Below are 21,474 nucleotides of genomic sequence, written 5' to 3' on the forward strand. Positions count from 1 at the left end.
GACCTCCTGAGACATGCCCATGGCCCTGGCCACTGGGGGGAGAGAGGGCTACCAAAGAGGCTACCAATCAGCATGTTAGCCTGCTCCCACTCCAGGCTTTACATGCGCCCACTTTCAGCAGGGCATGGCATTCTCTGCCTGCCATTCTAGTTTGCTGTGCAGTGGTACACAAGGGCCACGTTCCACCCCAGAAGGGACGGCATGACCGTGGTGGCTGAGCGGAGCCCTGGGATCCCCTGGCAGTGTATGCTGTTATTATTAGCACTGGGCATTGCTCCTGGGACTAGCACCCTCCGTCTGTATTGTTTGCTCCGTTGCATGCATGGGAAGTGCTGCCCCTGCCCCACCTGAATGGCTGGTGGGCTGCCGGGTAGGGGCAGGGCACTGAAGGAAAGGGAGTGGGCACTGCCTGTGGCACCTCATTAACCTGACCTTGCTGCTTTGGGAGGAGCCGCGCTGGGGAGATCGCTCTGGAGACCAGGCCTGGCTAGTGCAGGACAGGACCAGAGCTCCTCGTTTGGAGGGGGGAGGGGACGCTAAGAAAACGTGAAGAAGCTAATGCAACTAGGGCAGCACCCCGCCAGAACCCCTCAGCCACCCCCCACTACCCCAGCGAGGTTCATGGGTGAGAACGCAGTCGGAGGGACGTACCGTCTTCTGGGAGCGTCTGGTGGGAGCACGGGGGCTGCGTCATGGTAAAGAGCGTGTCTGAGATGTCCGAGAGGAAGCTGTCCAAGTCAAAGAGCTGCCGCCCTCCAGCCTCCTCATTCTCATCCCCCAGCAGCATGGGCACCACGCTGGAGAACAGCTGGTTGCACCATTTCTCCGATGGCTTCCACACACCCTCATCCTGCATGAGAGAATTCATCAAAGGAGCCCCCCCAGATACCTCTCCCTGGGCAGAATCCAGGCACCTCTCCCCGGGCACCCGCCCAGCCCCTCTCCTCTGGCAGCTCCCTGGCCCCTCTCCCCTGGCAGCTCCCGGCCTTCCCTGGTCCCTCTCCACTGGCAGTCTCTCTCCTGGCAGGCCCCCTCCTGCTCTGACAGAGCACCATCTCTATAGTGCTGGGTGGCTGGTGCTGGTTCCAGGTCCTCTGCCCTCGTAGCCATTGTAGTCATCAGGGAGTCTCTAATCCGGAGGACAGGGGGTTGTTAACCTCCCTGCCCTGGCCACACACTAACTCTGGCAAAGCCCTTCTATTGCTCTCCATCCCATCCCCCTGCAGTTTGATCTGACACCCATCCAGCCTGTCCCAGAGTACTGTGGGGGCATAGCTACGCAGGGGAACTGTTGCCCTCCCCTAGCCCAGAAGTGGCTGCATGTCACGATGGGAAATGATTCTTGTACTAGAGCCTTCCCCAGCAGGTTGGGCTGCCATAGCTCCTGTACCCCAGACCCCTCTTTGAAGAAAGTTTTCCTGGTTCATTCAAGATCACATCCCTTGTTTCAACTCAGAGAGTCTGGGATAGTCAAAGCAAAATGCATCCAGCTGGAATTTTGGAGCATTGGGGGAATCCCACCATTTCCCTTCCCTTGTCTTAGTGGAGCCATCCTCCAGCCATGGCCCTCCTGGAGGCAGCTGGGCTGCAGGGTGGGACAGGACAATCTGGACCTGCAGAGCTGGCCGCAGCGCCCTCTGAACCCGGAGGAATCAGTGCTGGAGTGAGGGTCACTTGACATTCGCCTGACTCCGGACACAGAAGGGCCCAAACTCAAACCACAGGGCCAAGTCCAGGAGACCTCGAAGCTCAGGCTCCGCTCTCATCCAACCATGGCAGCAAATGGAACAATATCACCCCTCTCCCTACCCCCCAGCCCTTTGATTACGCACAAACATACAGTCTGTCCAACCCCTCCCGACCACATTTACAGACACACATTTACAGACAAGGAACAGTCCCCTCTGACTCACAGCCAGCCAGTCTGGGGAGCATAATTAGCCTGTGTGTAGGGCTATACATCTGCATTTACCAACACAAGTCTCCCTTCATCCTGACAGCCCCACTTACAGATGGGGACGTGGCAGCCCAGAGAGGACACTTGTTGAATGTCACTGTGTCTCCCAGTCACACACTCAGGCCTCAAGCTCTCTCTGACCCTGGCCTGAATCCCCTCTTTTGGGGGACACGATGGGGGTCTGCCATAGTTCTACCACTTCTCTCTCCGCGGGACCAGCGCTCCAGCTCCCAGACCTGGCAGGTTTGTACAGCCAGCTGAGAGGCGTCTCTTCCCTGCTCTTGGTGGATGCAGCGTGGGGCAGGAGGGCTGAAGTCTGGAACTGGACTCTTCTCTCCCTTTCAGGTCCCATTTCTTGGAGCTGAATTCAGCCCAGGCGGTGAAGCAGTGCTCTAGCTGGGTCCCCGGGGGCATGCTGGCCAGGCTTCAAACCATTCCCAAAGGCAGCTCTGAAGCTGCAGAAATGCTTCCCCTGCCAGCACCCCTGTGCTGTGTAAGGGGCTTAGCTGATCACGCCAGTTTTAACTAAATGAATATTTACCTGCCCAGGACTTTATTTAACCCTTCATTTCCAGGACATTGCTCCTGTTAATTTCATACATTCCAACTGGGAAGATGAGGCTCCAGCATCTCCAGCCGCATGAACTCCGAAGAGTTGGGTCCCAAAAAATCATGAGACTGGCTTAAAAGCCAGGAGCCCTTTAGAAAAGACCACTGCATGCGGGGCATGTGGTATTTGCGTTCTGGGATCTGAGCCTTCTGGAGGCACTTTCCAGCGTTTTCACACAGCCACGAGGGCTAGAAACGTACTTTTTAAAAGACACCAAAGCTGAGATGCTAGTGTAATCACCAGACTCCAGCAGCTGGGGCTTTAAGAAAACACCAAGTATCATGAGACAAGTGATCAAACCATGAGAGCTGGCAATGCTTGGGATCTGGAGCGAGCGTCACTCCTCCCACCACTTCCTCTTGCAGAAGGCCGCCCCTCACCCCTGTGGAGGACTCACCTGCTTTGAGCTGGAGATCTCACCCTCCCGGCTGGACTTTCGAAGCTGCATGGAAAACATGACCTGTCAGCCCCTTCTCCTGATAGGGGAGTCAAGCTGGGGCGAGGTTGGTAGTGCACCCCAAGCAGCCAACAAGGGAGGTGGACAAGGGCACCATGGCTCTTCCCTTTGGGCAGGGCTGACGAGACTGCAGTGGTCTTCAGCCCAGGGCTGGGTTGCCCTGGGAGGGGGCAGTTCTGTATGGTGGCATCTGGACCCTGGCACCCCAAAGTAGACACTCTGGCCACCCTCAGCATGGATAACCTCCCATTACTGGCCAGGACCATGACCCCATGCACTGGCCAAGTGACAGTGTCATTTTTATTTGTATTTATTTTATAAAGACTCTGATCTTTCCTCCCAAAACCCCAGCAGGATCACGAGTGGGCTGCCCAGGGAATAGAAGGGATATCACAGACACCTGGCAGCGCCCTCCCCTTGTCTTGCTGGAACGCTGGCTCCAGTAGGTAAGCAGCAGGGAATGAGAGATCCTTCCCCCCGTCCCCGGGAGAGCAGCTGCTCCTCCTGGCTTATGCAGCCAGCCACTGCTGCACTCCAAAATGGGAGACACTGGAGACTGGGCATGTGCCAGGAACCTAAAACAACCACTAGGTGGCATCACCGCCCTGCCTGGCACCAGCAGATTTCCGCAGAACCCTTTGGTTGCTGATTTTCCCTCCTTCACTCTGTCCCAGGTCACCTGCTCCTGGGGTGGCTGATGGGGGCAATGGGGCCCATCAGTGCCCGGCAAAGCACAGCCCTGGGGATCCCGCAGCGCACAGGCCATGCCAGGCCATGTGGGTCTGGGGGAGTGAGTTGTGCCAGGAGACCTGAGGCCTGCCCTCTATCAGAGACCAGGGGACACCTGCAATCCACCCTACGCAGTGAGAGGTGCAGCCCTCAGCCTCCCAGCAAGCGGCCTTCACAGACAGTGTCCCGAGCAAGGCCAGGAGCCCAGGGGCTGGCTCAGGATCTGTGCATGTCAAGCATGCCCAGAGCTGTAGTGTCTGGGCCCTGCCACCCACGAGTGCCCTGCTCTGGCCTCACAGCCCCAGAGCAACGAGCACTGCAGGGAAAGGAGACGCTGACCCGCTTCTTGTAGTAAATCCTCCACTTGTGATACTCCTTCATCACCACCTCGATCCGACGCTTCCAGTAGTTCCCCTCCAGCACAACAGCCTGGCAAGGACACAGCCAGCACACGGGTCACAGCACCCTCAGCAAGCACCTGGGTGTTAGCGCCCCCCAGCCCGCACTCCTGCACCCTCCCCACAGCGCCCCCTGCTGGGAGAGGCTGGAACTGGCACAGCTGGGAGCTCCCACAAGAGCCAGCGCTCCTGCCCTGCTCCCCACAGCGCCCCCTGCTGGGTGAGGCGTGACACACACATACCCCTTTCCCCAGCTGCAGGAGTGCAATGTGGCTCCCACCTGGGCACTTGGCCTCAGGGCTGGTTTTCCTCAGCCAAAAGAGAAGCCATTGAACCCTGGGAACTGCAGAAACAACCCCCACCACCCCATCACTGCCCCCAGCCTGTCAGAGCCAGACCAGTAGAGACCTTCAGCCCAGACCCAGGCAACTGGCTGCAGATCTATCCCCCCCGACCCCAATGTGGCTGGGAAGAGCCCTTGTGTACATACCTCGGGTTTCCGGTGCTCTTCCGCCTCGGAGCCCTCCAGGGGGGTCACAAACCCACACACGGGGCTCTTCCTCCTCTCCACATCTGCCCACAAGAGGCTAGAGTCAGGGTCTAGTCGTCCCTCCCCACACCATCCAGGGACAGGCTTTGCCCCCACCTGGGGACAGGACCTGCCGCCTTCACCACCTCATCCAGGGAGAGGACTTGCCCTTTTCACTCAGTCACCCACCCACTCTGAGTCCCTCCTCAGGGTGAAGATCTGCCCCTCCCCCACTGTGGGAGAAACTTCTCCCACTCCCCAGAGTCATTCCCCCAGCGTCCCCAGATGAGGGCCAGGTTCTCGAAGCCATAGGTCTGGCTGCAAGGGGAGGATTCAGGGCCCGGCCCAAAGGCAGCTGGGCCGTGTACTCACATTGGATGTACCAGGCTCTCCAGATAGCGTTGTTGAGGCGGATTTTATCCCGACAAAGCAGCCTCAGACCCTTGAAATTCTTCCACTTTGGAGACACCAGCTTCCCACTGAAACACGCACAGGAGAGGGATGGGATGGGATTGGGAGAAGGCTGGTCCTAGCAGCATTGGCCACTGGAGGAGTTCCCAGGGCTTTATAAACGAGCAGTAATGGTGCCTCACAAACCCTGGGAGTCGGGTAAGGGATGCATAGTATCACCTTCTCTGGCCCTGAAATGCAGCCACTTCTGGGGTGGGGCAAGGCAGCTGTTAACAGCTCCCAGGTACACTACCGCACAATGTGGGTACATAGCCAAAGGAAACTACAGGGCAGTCAGAGATCGTGTACTGCTCTGGGGCTGAACGCGGTGCTGGGCTGTGCCACATTCAGCGCTGCTAAGGTCTGTGCAGCTCCATTTGTGGTGCTTTATGGCCATTACTTGAAAATCTGCAGGATTTTTCAAAAGCTCCCCCTCATCTCCGCCTCCCCTGGGTCTAGGCCTGCTCTCTGCCTCCCTTCCCTTCCCCTCCCTGCTTCCAGAGCCTGGCCTGCACCCTCTCTCCCCGTATCCAGGCTCCCAGAGGCAGCCGTGTTTGTTTTACAGCTTGTTGTGGTGGCTGCGTGCCCCTAATGGGCCTGTAGTGCTGGCAGCCTCATTACACTAATCCATGCACCCGGGCTCAGGAGAGTACATCCATTTCCAGCCCAGAGAGCAGCTGGGCAGCCACAGCCCTGGGAGACCGTGTCTGGCAGCAAAGTTCAGCACGGTCACCCCAAGTGTAACTTCAGTCAGGGGCTTCCAGGCTGCTTGTGCACAGCAAGAATGTGCCAAGGCCCAGGGAGGGGCAGGCTCTGGGGCTGGGGATATGGGACTGCTGGAGCCCGGAATGGCGCAGGCTCCCAGGCTGGGGGTATGGGACAACCAGGGCCTGGGGTAGGGCAGGCTCCCAGGCTGGGGGTATGGGACAGCTGGGGCCAGGGCTCATGAAATATGTCAGCCTTCCTAGTCACAGGCCCGGCTCACCAATGGCTTCTTGCTCCTCCCTCCAGAGGGCTCGGGGGAGCTGCTCGTTGGCAGGGGTTACAGTAACACTCAGCACTTAGTGGTACGGGGACTGGCTCCGTCCCGCAGAAGCGGCGGGGCTGGGGTAAGCGTCCCCGAGCCAGCCTGTCCAAACGCCCTGGCCCACGCCACCCAGGGCTCCAGCAGCGATTTAAAGGGCCTGGGGTTCCGGCCGCCACAGGTGCAGTAGCTGCAGCAGCAGCCGGAGACCCGGGTCCTTTTAAATCGCTGGCCCCGGGGCAGCTGCTCCTTTTGTCCCCCCTGTTGGCGGCCTGCGGGGGCAGAAGGGGCAACGACGGTAAAGCGCTGCCACGGCAATGTTTTGCCGCAGCAGCGCTTTAATGTCGGCTGCTACGGGCTGGTACCGGAGGCCACTGTTTACTGATACGCCGTACCCACGCACTTTCCCCCGGCTCATTGGCCACTTGAACCCCTGGCTGCAAGGAAAGTCTGAGGCCTGTTGGTGCTCAGCTCTGCAGCCCCTGCTTTGGGAGCCTGACGTCTGCTGTGTCTCTCCTCCCCAAGCCTCGGAGACACAGAGCTGGCTGGGGCCAACCTCACGGCATCCCCGCCTGGAGAGGATTGGAATGACGTAGGGCTTGGGGCGACGGTGGGTGCATGGAGCAGCACAGCTAGAGAGCACCATGTCTGCCCCGGGTACTGAGCAGTTGTGCTGCCCTTTGCCAGAAGAGTTCACCCCATTGGGTCTTAGTGGGTCCCTGGTTGCTCCTGGATTATCACTTAGCAGCAGTTCCCCATAGCTCCTTCCCAGCAACAGCTGCCCAACAGACTGACGCTCTGCACTCGGTGCTGCACTCCATTGCCTTCTCTAGCTCCTGGCTGGGTCACTGCACTGGCTTCAGTTTAGAATTCCCCTGGAAAATCAGCTAGTGCCCATCCTAAATGGAGCGAGCTGCAGTGAGCATGTGATGCCAGGGATCTGGAGTTCTTTTAGCTTCTGGGTATCATTCAGGATTCTGGGTACAAGGCTAGGAAGGGTCCCTTGCAAGCAGGAGAGGCTATGTTTTGTCTGGCACTGGAGCAGGAATTCTACAGCCATCCCTTGGGAGTGGAGCTCGGTTTCTCCAGAGACTCCTCCTATGCACAGGATGTAGAAGCAGGAGGCATGGATCCTCTCTTTACACTGAGCAATGGGAGCAACACACCCTGCTGTTCCCAGCATTCCCCTAGCTTTCCAGAGTTGCCTCACATGCAGTGCCCTGACAGGTCCTGAGAAGGCGCCATCCTGGTGTGTCTTTATGGGAATGTCATGGGAGCAAAGTCTATCCCGCCAAGCACACATGGGAGCCCCGAGGCAGGCTGCTCCTGCAGCTCTCTCCTTTGTCCATTCAAATCTACGAAATTCTCCTCCTGCATGATCGCCCCTGAAATCTATTTCCTGTGACCTAGGCTCTTGGAGCATAGTTTCAGAAGAGATCAGCATCCAGTGTGCACTCACCATGCCATGTCCTTAGAATCATAGAATATCAGGGTTGGAAGGGACCTCAGGAGGTCATCTAGTCCAACCCCTGCTCAAAGCAGGACCATCCCCAGCTAAATCATCCCAGCCAGGGCTTTGTCAAGCCTGACCTTAAAAATATCTAAGGAAGGAGATTCCACCACCTCCCTAGGTAACGCATTCCAGTGCTTCACCAGCCTCCTAGTGAAAAAGTTTTTCCTAATATCCAACCTAAACCTCCCCCACTGCAACTTGAGACCATTACTCCTTGTTCTGCCTTCTGCTACCACTGAGAACAGTCTAGATCCATCCTCTTTGGAACCCCCCTTCAGATAGTTGAAAGCAGCTATCAAATCCCCCCTCATTCTTCTCTTCTGCAAACTAAACAATTCCAGTTTCATCAGCCTCTCCTCATAAGTCATGTGTTCCAGTCCCCTAATCATTTTTGTTGCCCTCCGCTGGACGCTTTCCAATTTTTCCACATCCTTCTTGTAGTGTGGGGCCCAACACTGGACACAGTACTCCAGATGAGGCCTCACCAATGTGGAATAGAGGGGAACGATCACGTCCCTCGATCTGCTGGCAATGCCCCTACTTATACAGCCCAAAATGCCGTTAGTCTTCTTGGCAACAAGGGCACACTGCTGACTCATATCCAGCTTCTCATCCACTGTAACCCTAGGTCCTTTTCTGCAGAACTGCTGCCTAGCCATTCGGTCCCTAGTCTGTAGCAGTGCATGGGATTCTTCTGTCCTAAGTGCAGGACTCTGCACTTGTCTTTGTTGAACCTCATCAGATTTCTTTTGGCCCAGCTGTGTTGCTGACAGAGGATGTGACAGGATCCTACAAGAACCACATGCATCAGGAACCACTTCGTGGAGGGAGGCCAAGAAACCCCTGGGATTTCTGAGGCTCCAGCACATGGAACTCCTGGCGGTGCACCCTTGCTGGAAGGCGGGCACACTAGCATTGCTCAGTCTCTGCTGGCTGCATGGTGGGGCTGCTCCCCGTGATTCCCCCTCCTCAGGGTGCTGCCCAGTCCTGGCACAGTGAGGCGTCTGCTTGTGAGCCCCAGGAGTGTCTCTCACAATGGCCCCTGTTATAATATAGAGTTGGGAACCCTCTCTCACTCTCCATGAACACACTAGGGAAGGGGGGTGTCTCTCCATGTTCCATGCTGCCCCTCACCGCACAACAACAAAAGACAGTGAGAAAGCAAACAGCGTATGGCTGCCTCCAGCTCTGTCTGGGCCTTTCCTGGCCCAGGGTGTGATAAGCCTGGGCCCTGGCTGAGAAAGGGCAGGTGCACTGGGGAGGAGCAAATGGTCAGTGGCAGTGCAAAGCCAGTGGGCCCCGTGCATGGGGTTACACTCCTGTGTCAATGGCGCGAGTGTCACCTGCTCACCAGAGTGCCCATCAAGGGCTGGGGGGGGGGGGAATCAGGCAGACAGGAGTGAGGTACACAGAGGGGTATCTCTGCTATCACCAGGGAATTTGAACTTTCCCCAGAGCTACAAAGCAAACACCCTGCCAGTGCCAGGCGGGTGAGCCAATTGAGTTGCAGAATTTCCTGGGTGCTTGGCCAGTGCCAGCCGGCCAAGGTTACCCAGGCTCAGTCACTGCCAAAAGTGTTGAACTTTGACCCCTTAAAGAGACAGCAACTCACCCTTCCGCAAAAGGCTTTAAAGAATCCCCTATGCCCACACTGGACATGGTGCTAGCCTCTTTCCCCGTGGCACACGGAGCTCCTCTTAGAAGCATGGAGGCAAGAGGGAGATGGATTTAGAGCTTATTATCCTTATGTTGTTTCCCAACATTAATTATCATGTAATCATTTGTCAAGTTCATCAGGCTGATCTTTGCTCCCTGATTCACTCTTGAAGACGGCCTTACCCTTTCAGAAACAGCTCCTGGAGGAGAGCAAGGCTGAGCTGTGGAGCGGGACTTGAAGAGACAGATGAGCCACTGGGCTGGCCACCTGAAACTCAGAAAGGGAAAGCCCAGCTCCTGATCACAGGCATGTCATGGAGGGCCAGAGGCGGCTTCCCCTTCATGGACTGGGCCTGAGATGGGAAATGGTTGGGATTCTTTTCAAGCCAGACAGTCAGTTCCCCATGGTGTCATTACGTTGCATAGAGAGTGGGTTCAACCAAGCTGGGAAATGTATCTTGGTGCCTAGGAAGTGCCAGTCCCCAGGGAAGAGGCACACCAATAAGGCTGTAGTCTGTGTCTACACGACAGGGTTACAGAGGTATAGCCTACAGCACTGTAGCTAGGCTGCCATAGCACCCCAGTGTATCATAGAATCATAGAATATCAGGGTTGGAAGGGACCTCAGGAGGTCATCTAGTCCCACCCCCTGCTCAAAGCAGGACCAATCCCCAACTAAATCACCCCAGCCAGGGCTTTGTCAAGCCAGGCCTTAAAAATCTCTAAGGATGGAGATTCCACCACCTCCCTAGGGAACCCATTCCAGTGCTTCACTACCCTCCTAGTTATTCCTAATATCCAATCTAGACCTCCCGCACTGCACCGTGAGACCATTGCTTCTTGTTCTGTCATATGCCACTACTGAGAACAACCGAGCTCCATCCTCTTTGGAACCCCCCTTCAGGTAGCTGAAGGCTGCTATCAAATCCCCCTTCACTCTTCTCTTCTGCACAGTTCCCTCAGCCTCTCCTTGTAAGTCATGTGCCCCAGCCCCCTAATCATTTTCGTTGCCCTCCACTGGACTCTCTCCAATTTGTCCACATCCCTTCTGTAATCGGGGGACCAAAACTGGACGCAATACTCCAGGTGTGGCCTCACCAGTGCCGAATAGAGGGGAATAATCACTGCCCTCAATCTGCTGGCAATGCTCCTACTAATGCAGCCCAATATCATAGAATATCAGGGTTGGAAGGGACCTCAGGAGGTCATCTAGTCCAACCCCCTGCTCAAAGCAGGACCCAATTAAATCCCCAATTAAATCATCCCAGCCAGGGCTTTGTCAAGCCTGACCTTAAAAACTTCTAAGGAAGGAGATTCCACCACCTCCCTAGGTAACGCATTCCAGTGTTTCACCACCCTCCTAGTGAAAAAGTTTTTCCTAATATATCCAACCTAAATCTCCCCCACTGCAACTTGAGACTCCTTGTCCTGTCATCTGCTACCACTGAGAATAGTCTAGATCCATCCTCTTTGGAACCACCTTTCAGGTAGTTGAAAGCAGCTATCAAATAATATGCCGTTAGCCTTCTTGACAACAAGGGCACATGGCTGACTCATATCCAGCTTCTCGTCCACTGTAATCCCTAGGCCCTTTTCTGCAGAACTGCTGCTTAGCCAGTTGGTCTCCAGCCTGTAGCGGTGCATGGGATTCTTCCATCCTAAGTGCAGGACTTTGCACTTGTCCTTGTTGAACCTCATCAGATTTCTTTTGGCCCAATTCTCCAATTTGTCTAGGTCCCTCTGGACCCTATCCCTACCCTCCAGCATATCTATCTCTCCCCCCAGCTTAGTGTCATCTGTGAACTTGCTGAGTGTGCAATGCATCCCATCATCCAGATCATTAATGAATTAATGTAGGCATGGGCTTAGTCACTCTGCCTCCACGCCCCATCCGTTCTTCCCACCCTACTCTGTGTGTTAAAGATGGAGAGGTGCACAGAAACTACAATAATGGGGCCCATATAAGAACCTATGTATGCCAGAGCTTTCCCTCTCCCTCTACACTGTAGACATAGAGCAGTATGTTGTGTAAATATAGCTGGCCAAGCGAAGCGAGGTCTCACTCTCAATTCGATGGCATTTCTCTGTCTGAAATGTGATAACGTATGACCGCTGCATCCAATACATTCCAACATTTCAGGGACTATTCTACGCATATAAGGGCAGAGCCCTAGTGATTGTGGTGAAAATCAGAAAACTAGAAGAGGGAATGGTGGGGACATATGGAGTCCATGGTGTCCCAGTTTCAGGGTAAGTGCACCTGTATTCCCAGATGGTGGGTAGCATAGATGTCAAATTATTTCTTCGCTTTAGGAGTGGGATGACATGGGTGTGTTTCTAAATGCTTTTGAAATGGGGTGTGAATAGAACAAGGTGGGGCAGAAGGACATGGTCTGGTATCTGGCTCCACTGCTGTCAGGGACAAAGATCTTAGACATTTTCACCCTTATGGATAGAGAGGACTACATAGATTATGAGCAATGTAAACAAGTTCTGTTGCAAAAGTTTAAGCTGACCCCTGAAGCATACAGGAAAAGGGAACCCAGGGAGCTGAGATGTTTTTATTGCCACAAGTCTGGCCATAAGGCAACACACTGCCCGGTGCTAGGGAGACCAGGGGCTAGTGGTAACCCACAGCGGGTCCAGGTAGCAGTGACCTCACCACTGATGGAACCAGCAGAATGGTCCCAGCAGAAACCTGATGTTGTCAGACCCCAAAGGGGAATCAGCTTCCCGGTGACAGTGGATGGGGAAAGGCCCAGCAATGGAGGGATGCTTGGGCCCAGGTAACTCTGGCTCACCAAAGGGTGCTGGCCCCTTGAGCATTATCCCCATTAGATTCCTGACCAGTCCCCTTTCCTTGGTGGTTCAGATACATCTGAAATGGGGTGCCAGTAAAGGGCCTAAGGATGTTGGGTTACACTCCCAACTGCTGGGAGAGGTCTTGATGGGAAATGACGAACGGTCCTGGGCCCAGGCCACTTGTGTGGTCTCCTGGAGCCAAAAGCCAACATCTGCAGCCCTAGGGTCTGACCCTGAGCTGCATGCTGGCAGCTGAGGAGCAGCTCTGAGTGGCTGTCTGATAGTGTGAGTGTGTGGCCACGGCCATGTAGAGTCCTGCTGATACGCTGACCTGAGGGGACTGGGGACAGGCCCCAGTGACCAGGCTGAGCAGAGAACCCCAGCTCCTGGTTTGGAATTGACTGCAAGTGATTGACCCCTCACTAGAAAAACCAAGGGCTTCAACAGACTCCCTTGGCAGCCCCTGACAGGAGAGCCCTTGGAAACGTTTTCTGGGTCTGCTCCATAGAGATTGGATGCCCCTTGGGAAAGTTGAGCCATGGGGAATACGGAGACAACTGGTGGTACCACAAAAGTACTGCCTTAGATTACTCAGCCTGGCCCGTGATATACCCTTCTCAGGGCACATGCGCAGAGCACCAAGCAGTGCTTACTACACATTTCCTACTGGCCTGGGGTTTGTGAGGCAGTGCAAAAATAGTGTAAGTCCTGTAACCCCTGCCAGAGGGTGGCGTAGGGCCAGGATACAGGCAAGACTGCCCTGATCCTCCTGCCCATCATAGTGGAACCTATTCAGAGGGTCATTGTAGGGCCCCTTAGCAAAGTTACCCAGTGGGAGAAAAGGCTATTCTGGCAGTAGTAGGTTACACCACCCACTCTCCACAAGCAGCAGCTCTATCCTCCACAGAGGCAGACAAGTTGACTGACACTTTGCTGGCGCTATTCATCTGGGCTGAATTTCTGCAGGAGGTTTTGACTGACCAGGAGGAAAACTTTATGTCTGCCCTGCATGTCAGTCTATTGGAGAAACATGGAGTTCAGCACTTCCCATCACCTCACTATCAACCCAAGGCTAACGAGCTGCTTGAAAGACTTAATGGGCCCCTTAAAATGATGCTGAAAACTTTTGTGGATCAGCCCCGTTGGCTGGAATAAAAGTGACCTTACCGGCTCTTTGCCTACTGGGAGGTTCCCCAAGAATCCGTAGGATTCTCCCCTTTTGAACTGCTCTATAGGAGGAGAGTATGGGGGCCCCTGAACCTAATGAGGGAAGAGTGGGAAGGTACAGCCTCTCCCAAAGGAAGTCCTTGCTGCAGTATGTGTTGGCTTTCTGGGAGTACTCACTGAACCCCTGGGTTTTGCCCAGGAGAATCCAGCGAGTGCTCAGGAAAAACAGACCGCTTGGTCTGACCACACCACATGTGTCTGGATGTATGGCACAGTGCTGGCTCTCAACCCACTGTGGTGGAATAAACTCCAGACTGCCTGGGAAGGGCCCTTTAAAACCATCAAACAGCTCAATGAGGTGACCACTCCCACCTCCACCGAGGGTAGCATGGGAACTTGATGAACCCCTGTTCTGACCGAGAGACTCCAGCGCTGGCCGGGTGTGAGCACTAGGAGGACAAGAGAGATGATTCCTTAAGAGATCAGGTGGCAGAAACAGGAGCCTGCCCCTCCCCTGACTCCACAGCCCTCTGTGATCACTGAACCCCACACAGGAAGCAGAGATCGGGGTGTGCTGCAGGGTTACAACCAGGTATTTTCCAGTAAGCCTGGACAGGCATTGCTTTGCCGTCCACCAGCCCCAGTTAAAAGTCCACCCTTTGGGGTTCCTGGGAAAACAGAGCAGAGCCTGGAGAAGGAAATCACTGACATTCTAGAATTAGGGGTGATCCAACAGTCAGACACTCCGTGGGCATCCCCCTGTGTATTGGTGCCTAAGGATGGGTCAGTCAGATACTGTGGGATTGTAGAAAGCGCGCTACTGTCATTGCTGTGGATGTGGACCCCATGCCTACAGTGGACTAGTGTCCTACCAGACCAGGTGGGAGGGGCCAATTCCTGACCACAAGGGAGCTCACCCAGGTGTCTTTGGACTCAGGTGCCAGGCTCAAATTGGCATTTGCCACCCAGACTTGGCTCTTTGAGTTCCTGGTGCTCTCTTTTGGCTTCAAGGCGACCCTGATTCCCTTCCAGCAGCTGGTGGATCAGTGACTGGATAGGCTGGGGGAGTTTGGCCTGGCGTATATCAATGATGTTTGTGTTTTCACTCAGAGCCAGAAGGGCACAAGACCCAGGTCAGGACAGTGTTTCACAGCATTCGGACAGCAGGCCTGTCTGTCAAGGCAGAGGAATGCAAGGTGGGGATGATGGCAGTGGGCTGTCCTGGCCATAGAGTGGAGAGCTGCTAAAACTAGAGCCTGCCAAAGTGTAGGTGATTACAGACTGGCCCGCGCCCCAGACAGGGAAACAGGTACCATCCTTTCCTGGCATAGCAGAGTGTCACTGGAGGTTTGTCCCTCCCACTGCCTGCTCCCCTCATTGATCTGTGTAAAAATGGTCAGCCACACACAAGCGTCCAAACAGTGCCAACAGGCCTTCTGCAAAAGGAAGTGTCACCCACAAACTCAGGGTCTAACTGGTTGCCATATCTGAGATCAGGAAGGAATTTTCCCCCAGGTCAGACTGGCAGAGACCCTGGGGGGTTTTCACCTTCCCTGCAGCCTGGGACATGGATCACTTGCAGGTTTAAATTAGTGTAAATGGTGTATTCTCTGTAACTTGAAGTCTTTAAACCATGATTTGAAGCCTTCAGTAACACAGCCAGAGGTTAGGGGTCGATGTGCAGGAGGTTAGACCAGATGATCACAATGGTCCCTCCTGGCCTTAAGGTCCATGAAGGAGGCACTGAGCACAGACTCTGTTCTAGTAAGCCTAAACTTTGACAAGCCTTTTGTAGTGTTCGCAGATGCCTCTGACACAGGGCTTGCGGCTGTGCTGATGCAAACTGGTGAAAAGGGGGAGACACACCCCTTAGGCACCTGAGCAAGAAATTGCTTCCCCAAGAGAAAAATTAGGTGACAGTGGAAAAATAATGTTTGGCCATGCTGTGAGCACTCAGCAAATGACAGTCCTTGCTTACCATGTTCAGTGACCACTCCCCATGCACCCAGCTACAGCAAATGAAAGGGCCAGTGGCCAAACTGCTAAAATGGAGCCTAGTGCTTCAAGATTCTCTATGGATGTGACTCATGTTAAAGGGAATGCAAATCTGGTGCTGATGCTCTGTTCAGGAAACAAGTCAATGGGTCCCCCTATAATGCTGCATCCCATAACACTCATTTCTTTGGGCAGAGGTGAGACAGACATGGCAATATCCAGGATCTGACTGTATTAAGCATACATATTATTGTGAGCTGGGGTGTCTGTAACCTCTCTAGGGTGATAAATTTAAGATCTGAGAGTTCAAAAGGCTATACTGAAAATGTACCAGACCAGAATGCAGGCTTTTCATCCCAAACTTGGAAAGCATCTGCCAAACTGCAGCTTGTCAGTGCAAAGCCTCGTCCTGGGGAACAGAACAAGCTTCTCTTAAAAACTTGTTTTGATAAAAAGTGCCGACCTTGACCCAGCATTGTGTTGTTTACTGAGTCCTTTCCTGGAAGTCACAGAGCTGAACTCTGGCAGCCTCGTTAGCAGAAGATGCTACACATGTATCTAGGTGAGACCTGTGCCTGTGCTGATGGGACTTAAAAGGCGTTAACGAAATGCATGTGAGAGATTAGGGAAACTCTGTGGAAAAGGTTACACACAAAGGTCTGACTCTCCAGTGCATGGCCCCTTGTACTGTCCTCACACCAGTACAAAGGAAGTATAAAATGCTACCAGATCAGACTGGGAGCCCTTTACAGCCTGTGCTGGGCTATTTACCTCACACACCCTGTGAAAGAGTTCATATAGGCCTGAAAGGCCACTTAACCTGTCTTCCTGCGTCTGGAGGGTGGGCCAGGCCTCATTAGAAGTACAGTCCAGCTGGGACAGAGATGGCTCCCCCATAAAGAGCTGGAGAACCCAGCAGTAGGGAGGAGACCCAGAGGAGATGAGGTAGATTGTTCTTCCGAGGTTCTCTAAGAGGCAGCCAGAAAGACAGCTGAGAAGAGCAGATAGGCAGGCTGGCTCCTTCAGGGTGAGTGGGGCCCTGTAAAGCTGTAGCTGCCTGAACCCCTGAGTGAGGGGAGGGTGTGCCAGCCCCAGGAAGGGGCATTGATTGGAGCACAGAACTCTGTGGTCACACAGGTGGAGAATCTAGAGCAGCAGAGGTGCTCCCACCATGAAGGGACTGACAGCTGAGCAGAAGGTTTGATTTTGGTCAGGCTTTGAAGCCCCGGCAGGGGCAGGCATTTCTAATGTGCTCTGGCAGGAGCGCCAGGTTATTCCTGCCCTGGAGTCGGAACAGGAAGGTGGGAGAAACAGAGGCAAAAAGTGCTGCAATGCCACATCCAGCCAGGAGGGGTGTGTGTTGGGCAGTAAATTTGCCCCCGCCCCGCACATATACACTCAAGGTGTAGGGCAACAGTGAATTGGACCCGATGAGTCTGGGCTCAGTTCCCCCCAGAGGGTTGGCTGCCTCATTCACACTGGCATGTGCATTGAAGAATCATGTGGATTAAGCTCTCTTCTCTGACTGGGGGCTAGCTGAGCAGTGTAGTAGTGAGAGCAAGTTGCTCACCAGGAGGCTTGGTGCCCAGGCCCACTTGAACTAGCCCACACAGAGTGCCATATCACTCCATGGCAACTAGGAGAAATAGCCAGGGCACCAGCAGGAAAGAGGAGCAGACCATGTGTTCGAAAAACAAAGGGACCAACACAAAGGATGAGGGAAGGGGACTGCGTCTTGGCAACAGGAGCAAATACTCAGTGGGTCTGTAGCTGGGGTTTCTGCAAGTGCAATTTCCTGGGTGCAGTTCTCAACCCCTATGAAGGGAAACAGGATTTGGGACAGTTGTGTAAACAGAAAATCACACCAGAAATCACCAAGTCTGCATCACCAGTTTCTCTTTTAATAAGAAACTGACCCACTGCAAAGCCACAGAATCTGCTACCCCTCTGCTGGGGGCTATGAGATCAGATTAGTACCAGACGAGCACATGGCAGCCTTAACATGCAAAGGTTTCTCCCCCTTTCACTTTCAACCTCAGCATGTTCAGTTGCAGGGCTCTTCTGAAAGAAAAACAAGAAGGCTGCTGGAGCTATTTTCGAATGGGAGAAGTGACTGTGGGGTGAACCATGGCCAAAAGCACCTGTACTAGTTGTGTTTTGGATACAGATCAAAACAAACAGATGTGCTCGATGCCTAAGACGGTGCCGTGGGCCAGGTTTACACAGAGTTTGCCTGGCTATCGCTATTGTGGTTAGGGGTGGGATTTTTTTTTTTTTTTAATTACCAAAATGGTTATAGCAGTACACTGCTGGTGTGGCTGCAGGTATGCCAGTGTAAGGGTGCTGTACATTGGTATAGGTCTTCCTGTAGAGACTAAGCGGAATTAGCTATACTGCTATAAGTACACCAGTACCAATGTGTCCGCACTAAGGGGTTGTACCACTTTAACTCTAGGGGTGTAAATAAAGCAATGCAGGTTGTGTGTGTGTAGGCGAGGTGAGAGATACACAGACAAGTGTGGGGAGAAGAAGACGACATGCTGTGAATGGTCACCAATGTGGGTTACAGAAGCATCTGGGCTTGATAGGAGAACAGGAGTTGATTCTAGTCTCCTCCTGTAACCAGAGAGGAAAGCTGATCTCTGGGGTGGGAAAGGGTAGGAGTAAATAGGTGTGTCAGGTGTTTGCTTGTATCATCTTTGTTCTCTAATGTTTTGTTCCAGTTGCTAAGTAAAAATAATTCAAGAGGCCGGTGGTCAGTGTCACTGATCGCAGGTGTCCAAAACGCAGTGGGACCTGCAGGGTAGTAATGGTTGGTAGATTCCGGCTAAGGTACTTGCGTCCCGGTCTAAGAGCGGAAGAATTGCAAGATTCTGCCAAGCTGTAGCAACCCCTGCTGTGTAGTATATGGGCCCTGAGACAGGTAGGGGCAGGAGTCCTAAGATGTGAGGTGTGTGCACTGTTAGGGACAGAGGCATAACTAGCCCTGGAAAGGTGACAGTACTGGCTTCCCACTCTGCTTCTCAGATGCAGACAACTGGCTCCTCCTCAAAATGATCCAACACAAACAACCCCCCTGGGTCAGAGACCAGGCCTGGAAGTGCAGAGGGACTATAAATGGGGTTAGAATGGGAGATGGGCTAAAGCCTGAATGAGGCAAATGCAAAACAAGACCCAATTCTCCTCTGTCCCACTAGCCAGTGTGGGAAAGGGAGCAAGCCTGTTTGGTGTGGGTTTATGGCGTGTCCAGCTGGCTGAGGGCAGAGAAGGGGAGGGGAAAAAAAATAAAAATAAAAAACAGAAACACTAGGGCTTTCTTTCCCCTGCCCCATGCTCAGACTCCAGCTGTACTAGCGGGAGCCTCGGAGCTCAGCGTGAATGCTGGCTGAATTCAGTGCTGTGCAGAGTGCAAGGCTGAAGCTTGCACTGTGCCAACCTAGAGCCACCAGGGCTCCATTCAGCCTCCTGCCCCAGGCACAGCTGAGGGCAGCCCTGAAATCTGCTGTACCTGGCTTTCCAAGGGTCCCTCTAGAACTAGGGGCAGCCAGGCTGTAGTTGCCACACAGCCATACCCTTTTCTGCCTCTGGAACGCTCCTCACTCACCTAGAATCTGCCCTAAGCCCTGTGGGGAGGTCCAGAGCTAGCAGAACCTGCTCTGCACTGGGCAGGGTGACCCTACTGCCCCTGGGGCATTCCCCAAGGGTCTGTGCGGCTGCTTTACAGGCGTTAAGGGGCTGCAGGGTGACAGGGAATCTGGGCAGCCAAATGGAGCTTCCTGGGCCTTTGCTGCATCCTCTCTTTTGGTTAAGAGGGAGAAGGTTGGTGGGGGAAATTCCTAAGCAGACTCCCTAGTCTGTCCCTCGTCCTCCGCAGCCCATGTATCCTGGGCCAGGAGGCTTATTCTGGGGGAGGGGATCACTGATCCCAGGGGAGAGGGAAGCCAGGGGTCCCAGGCAAAAGGATCCTCAGACTCACCTGTAGGCCAGGCTCATGCACTCGAAGAGCCGGGTGAGGGTCAGGTCGATGGTGCGGGGATCAGCTGGCTCTGGCTCAGTACCGTGGTGGCGCCGGCGGGGCACCGAGTCGCTGTGCGGCGAGGAGACCATGAAGTGGCCGCTGTGGATGACCTGTGAGTGGGACAGGGAGCCTGAGCCTGGCCCAGCACTGCCCGAGCCCAGACCCTCTGAGTCTGAATCAGAGTCAGAGTCAGGGCCTGACCCAACCTGCGGGTCCGGGAATGGTCCATGCAGCCCCACCTGTGTTCCAGCCATTGTGCCCGGTGTTGGTGGCAAGTAGCCGCCTGCAAGTAAACCTGTCTGTGTACCTAGACAGCCCACATCACAGCAGCCCCACACATGCCAATTAGCATAATGTGTGCTCACCACACCCCCTGGTCAGCATGTTGCTTCCACACCCTCTCTGTTGCTTGCTCTGTCTCCTCTAAGACTCCCTGCTAAGCTTGCAGTTCCCCTGCTGTCTCCCAGGGAGTCCTATTTAGAGGGTGTAACCCCACCCCTGCCTCAGCGCTCAGCCTAGCTTCTTTACCCCAGCCATGCCCTTGGGTGGGGCTAGGGGTGGGCACAGGAGTTGAGCAGGGAGTTAACTCCTTGTCTGCTGTATCTTGGGAAAAGGCGGGGCCTCTGGGTCACACTAGATTTTATTTCCATAACAAGCTGCCTAAATTTAAAGGAGAAGCTGCTCCAGCTTCCTCCTGTTCCCAGCCCCCCCTAGCTGGGAAGCCAGAGACAGGACTCACAAGCAGCAGGTCCTCACCCTGCTGCTAGAGAGCTCAGTCGGCTTTGTTTACCTTGGCTCAGTGGCTGCTCTGCCTGCGTGTGGAAGAAAAATACATGGTATTTACCTAGCGCCTCTGTACTAATGTATCCCCCAACACTTCCCGGGGAACAAATACAGATTAAGGGACAAAAACACAGGAGATTATAGCAACCAGGGTCCAGCTCAGCACAAAGCAGGGAACAACTCACTGAGCCATGCCCCCGGGCCTTGGAAACAGGGTGAGAACCTGCTTTAAATTGGCTTCTCCAGGGTCTTCCTCTGAGCCAGGGAGAGGGCAGGGGCAAAGATACAGACAGGGTCTCCCTGGGGACCTCTGAGGAGGCAAGGACTCAGAGAAAGATCGGTAGACCTAGTCCATTCAGGGCCTGAAAAGTTAAAACAAAAAAAAGTCTTAGGGGGAGATTTTCAAAGATGGATCCCACCTGCTTCTGGCTTTCAGTGGGAGTCAGGCAGCCAGCTCCATGGGTGCCGTTGAGAATCTCTCCCTTAGACCCAGGAGGGAGTCTACAGGGCAGCCAATGAAGGTAGCAGTGGGCAGGCAGGACCCTCTGCCCAAGTCTCCATGCTCTGTGTTGGCTGTGGATGATGGTCTGCATAGGGGGAAGTCTAAAGGGGTGCAGTGTTGTATTCAGTTGAGGTCTGGCTAATATTAATGAGAAGAATTGCCCTAGCATCACAGAGCTGCCAACAGAAAAACAGCTAACAGGAGTTTGGAGGAGTGTAGAGAGAGGGAGTGGGAGAGGTTTTCCTTCCAGGTTCAGCATCACATGTGATATCAAAATGTCCAGCAATGGAACTAGATCCCTATGGAACAGAATTCTATGAGATGTTAAGAGTAACAAGAAGGATTTATTCAGGTATGTTAGCAACAAGAAAGTAATCAAGGAAAGCGTGGGCCCCTTACTGAATGAGGGAGGCAACCTAGTGACAGAGGATGTGGAAAAAGCTAAATGTACTCAATGCTTTTTTTGCCTCTGTCTTCACGAAGCTCAGCTCCCAGACTACTGCACTGGGCAGCACAGCATGAGGAGGAGATGATCAGTCCTCTGTGGAGAAAGAAGTGGTTCGGGACTATTTAGAAAAGCTGGACGAGCACAAGTCCATGGGGCCGGATGCGCTGCATACAAGAGTGCTAAAGGAGTTGGCGGATGTGATTGCAGAGCCATTGGCCATTATCTTTGAAAACTCATGGCGATCCAGGGAAGTCCCGGAAGACTGGAAAAAGGCTAATGTAGTGCCCATCTTTAAAAAAGGGAAGGAGGAGGATCCTGGGAACTACAGGCCAGTCAGCCTCACCTCAGTCCCTGGAAAAATCATGGAGCAGGTCCTCAAGGAATCAATTCTGAAGCACTTAGAGGAGAGGAAAGTGATCAGGAACAGTCAGCATGG

At 54.0% G+C, this 21,474-nt stretch overlaps 1 protein-coding gene across 2 annotated transcripts in view; it reads right to left on the bottom strand.

The window, feature by feature from the left end:
* The window catches only part of MLXIPL (MLX interacting protein like), a 53,738-nt gene extending 33,972 nt beyond the window's left edge, over positions 1-19,766 (bottom strand). For both annotated transcript variants that reach the window (XM_043531359.1, XM_043531358.1), the window contains exons 1-6: positions 19,264-19,766; positions 5,053-5,159; positions 4,642-4,724; positions 4,093-4,182; positions 2,965-3,009; positions 652-850 (exon numbers count right to left, since the gene is read on the bottom strand). In XM_043531359.1, coding sequence (XP_043387294.1) covers positions 652-850; positions 2,965-3,009; positions 4,093-4,182; positions 4,642-4,724; positions 5,053-5,159; positions 19,264-19,559 — 820 coding nt within the window. In that variant the 5' untranslated portion in view covers positions 19,560-19,766. The remainder of the gene's footprint in view (positions 1-651; positions 851-2,964; positions 3,010-4,092; positions 4,183-4,641; positions 4,725-5,052; positions 5,160-19,263) is intronic.
* Positions 19,767-21,474: the final 1,708 nt, after the last annotated feature.

This window comes from Chelonia mydas, chromosome 17 (genome assembly GCF_015237465.2).
Source record: "Chelonia mydas isolate rCheMyd1 chromosome 17, rCheMyd1.pri.v2, whole genome shotgun sequence".
Classification (NCBI taxonomy): Eukaryota; Metazoa; Chordata; order Testudines; family Cheloniidae; genus Chelonia; species Chelonia mydas.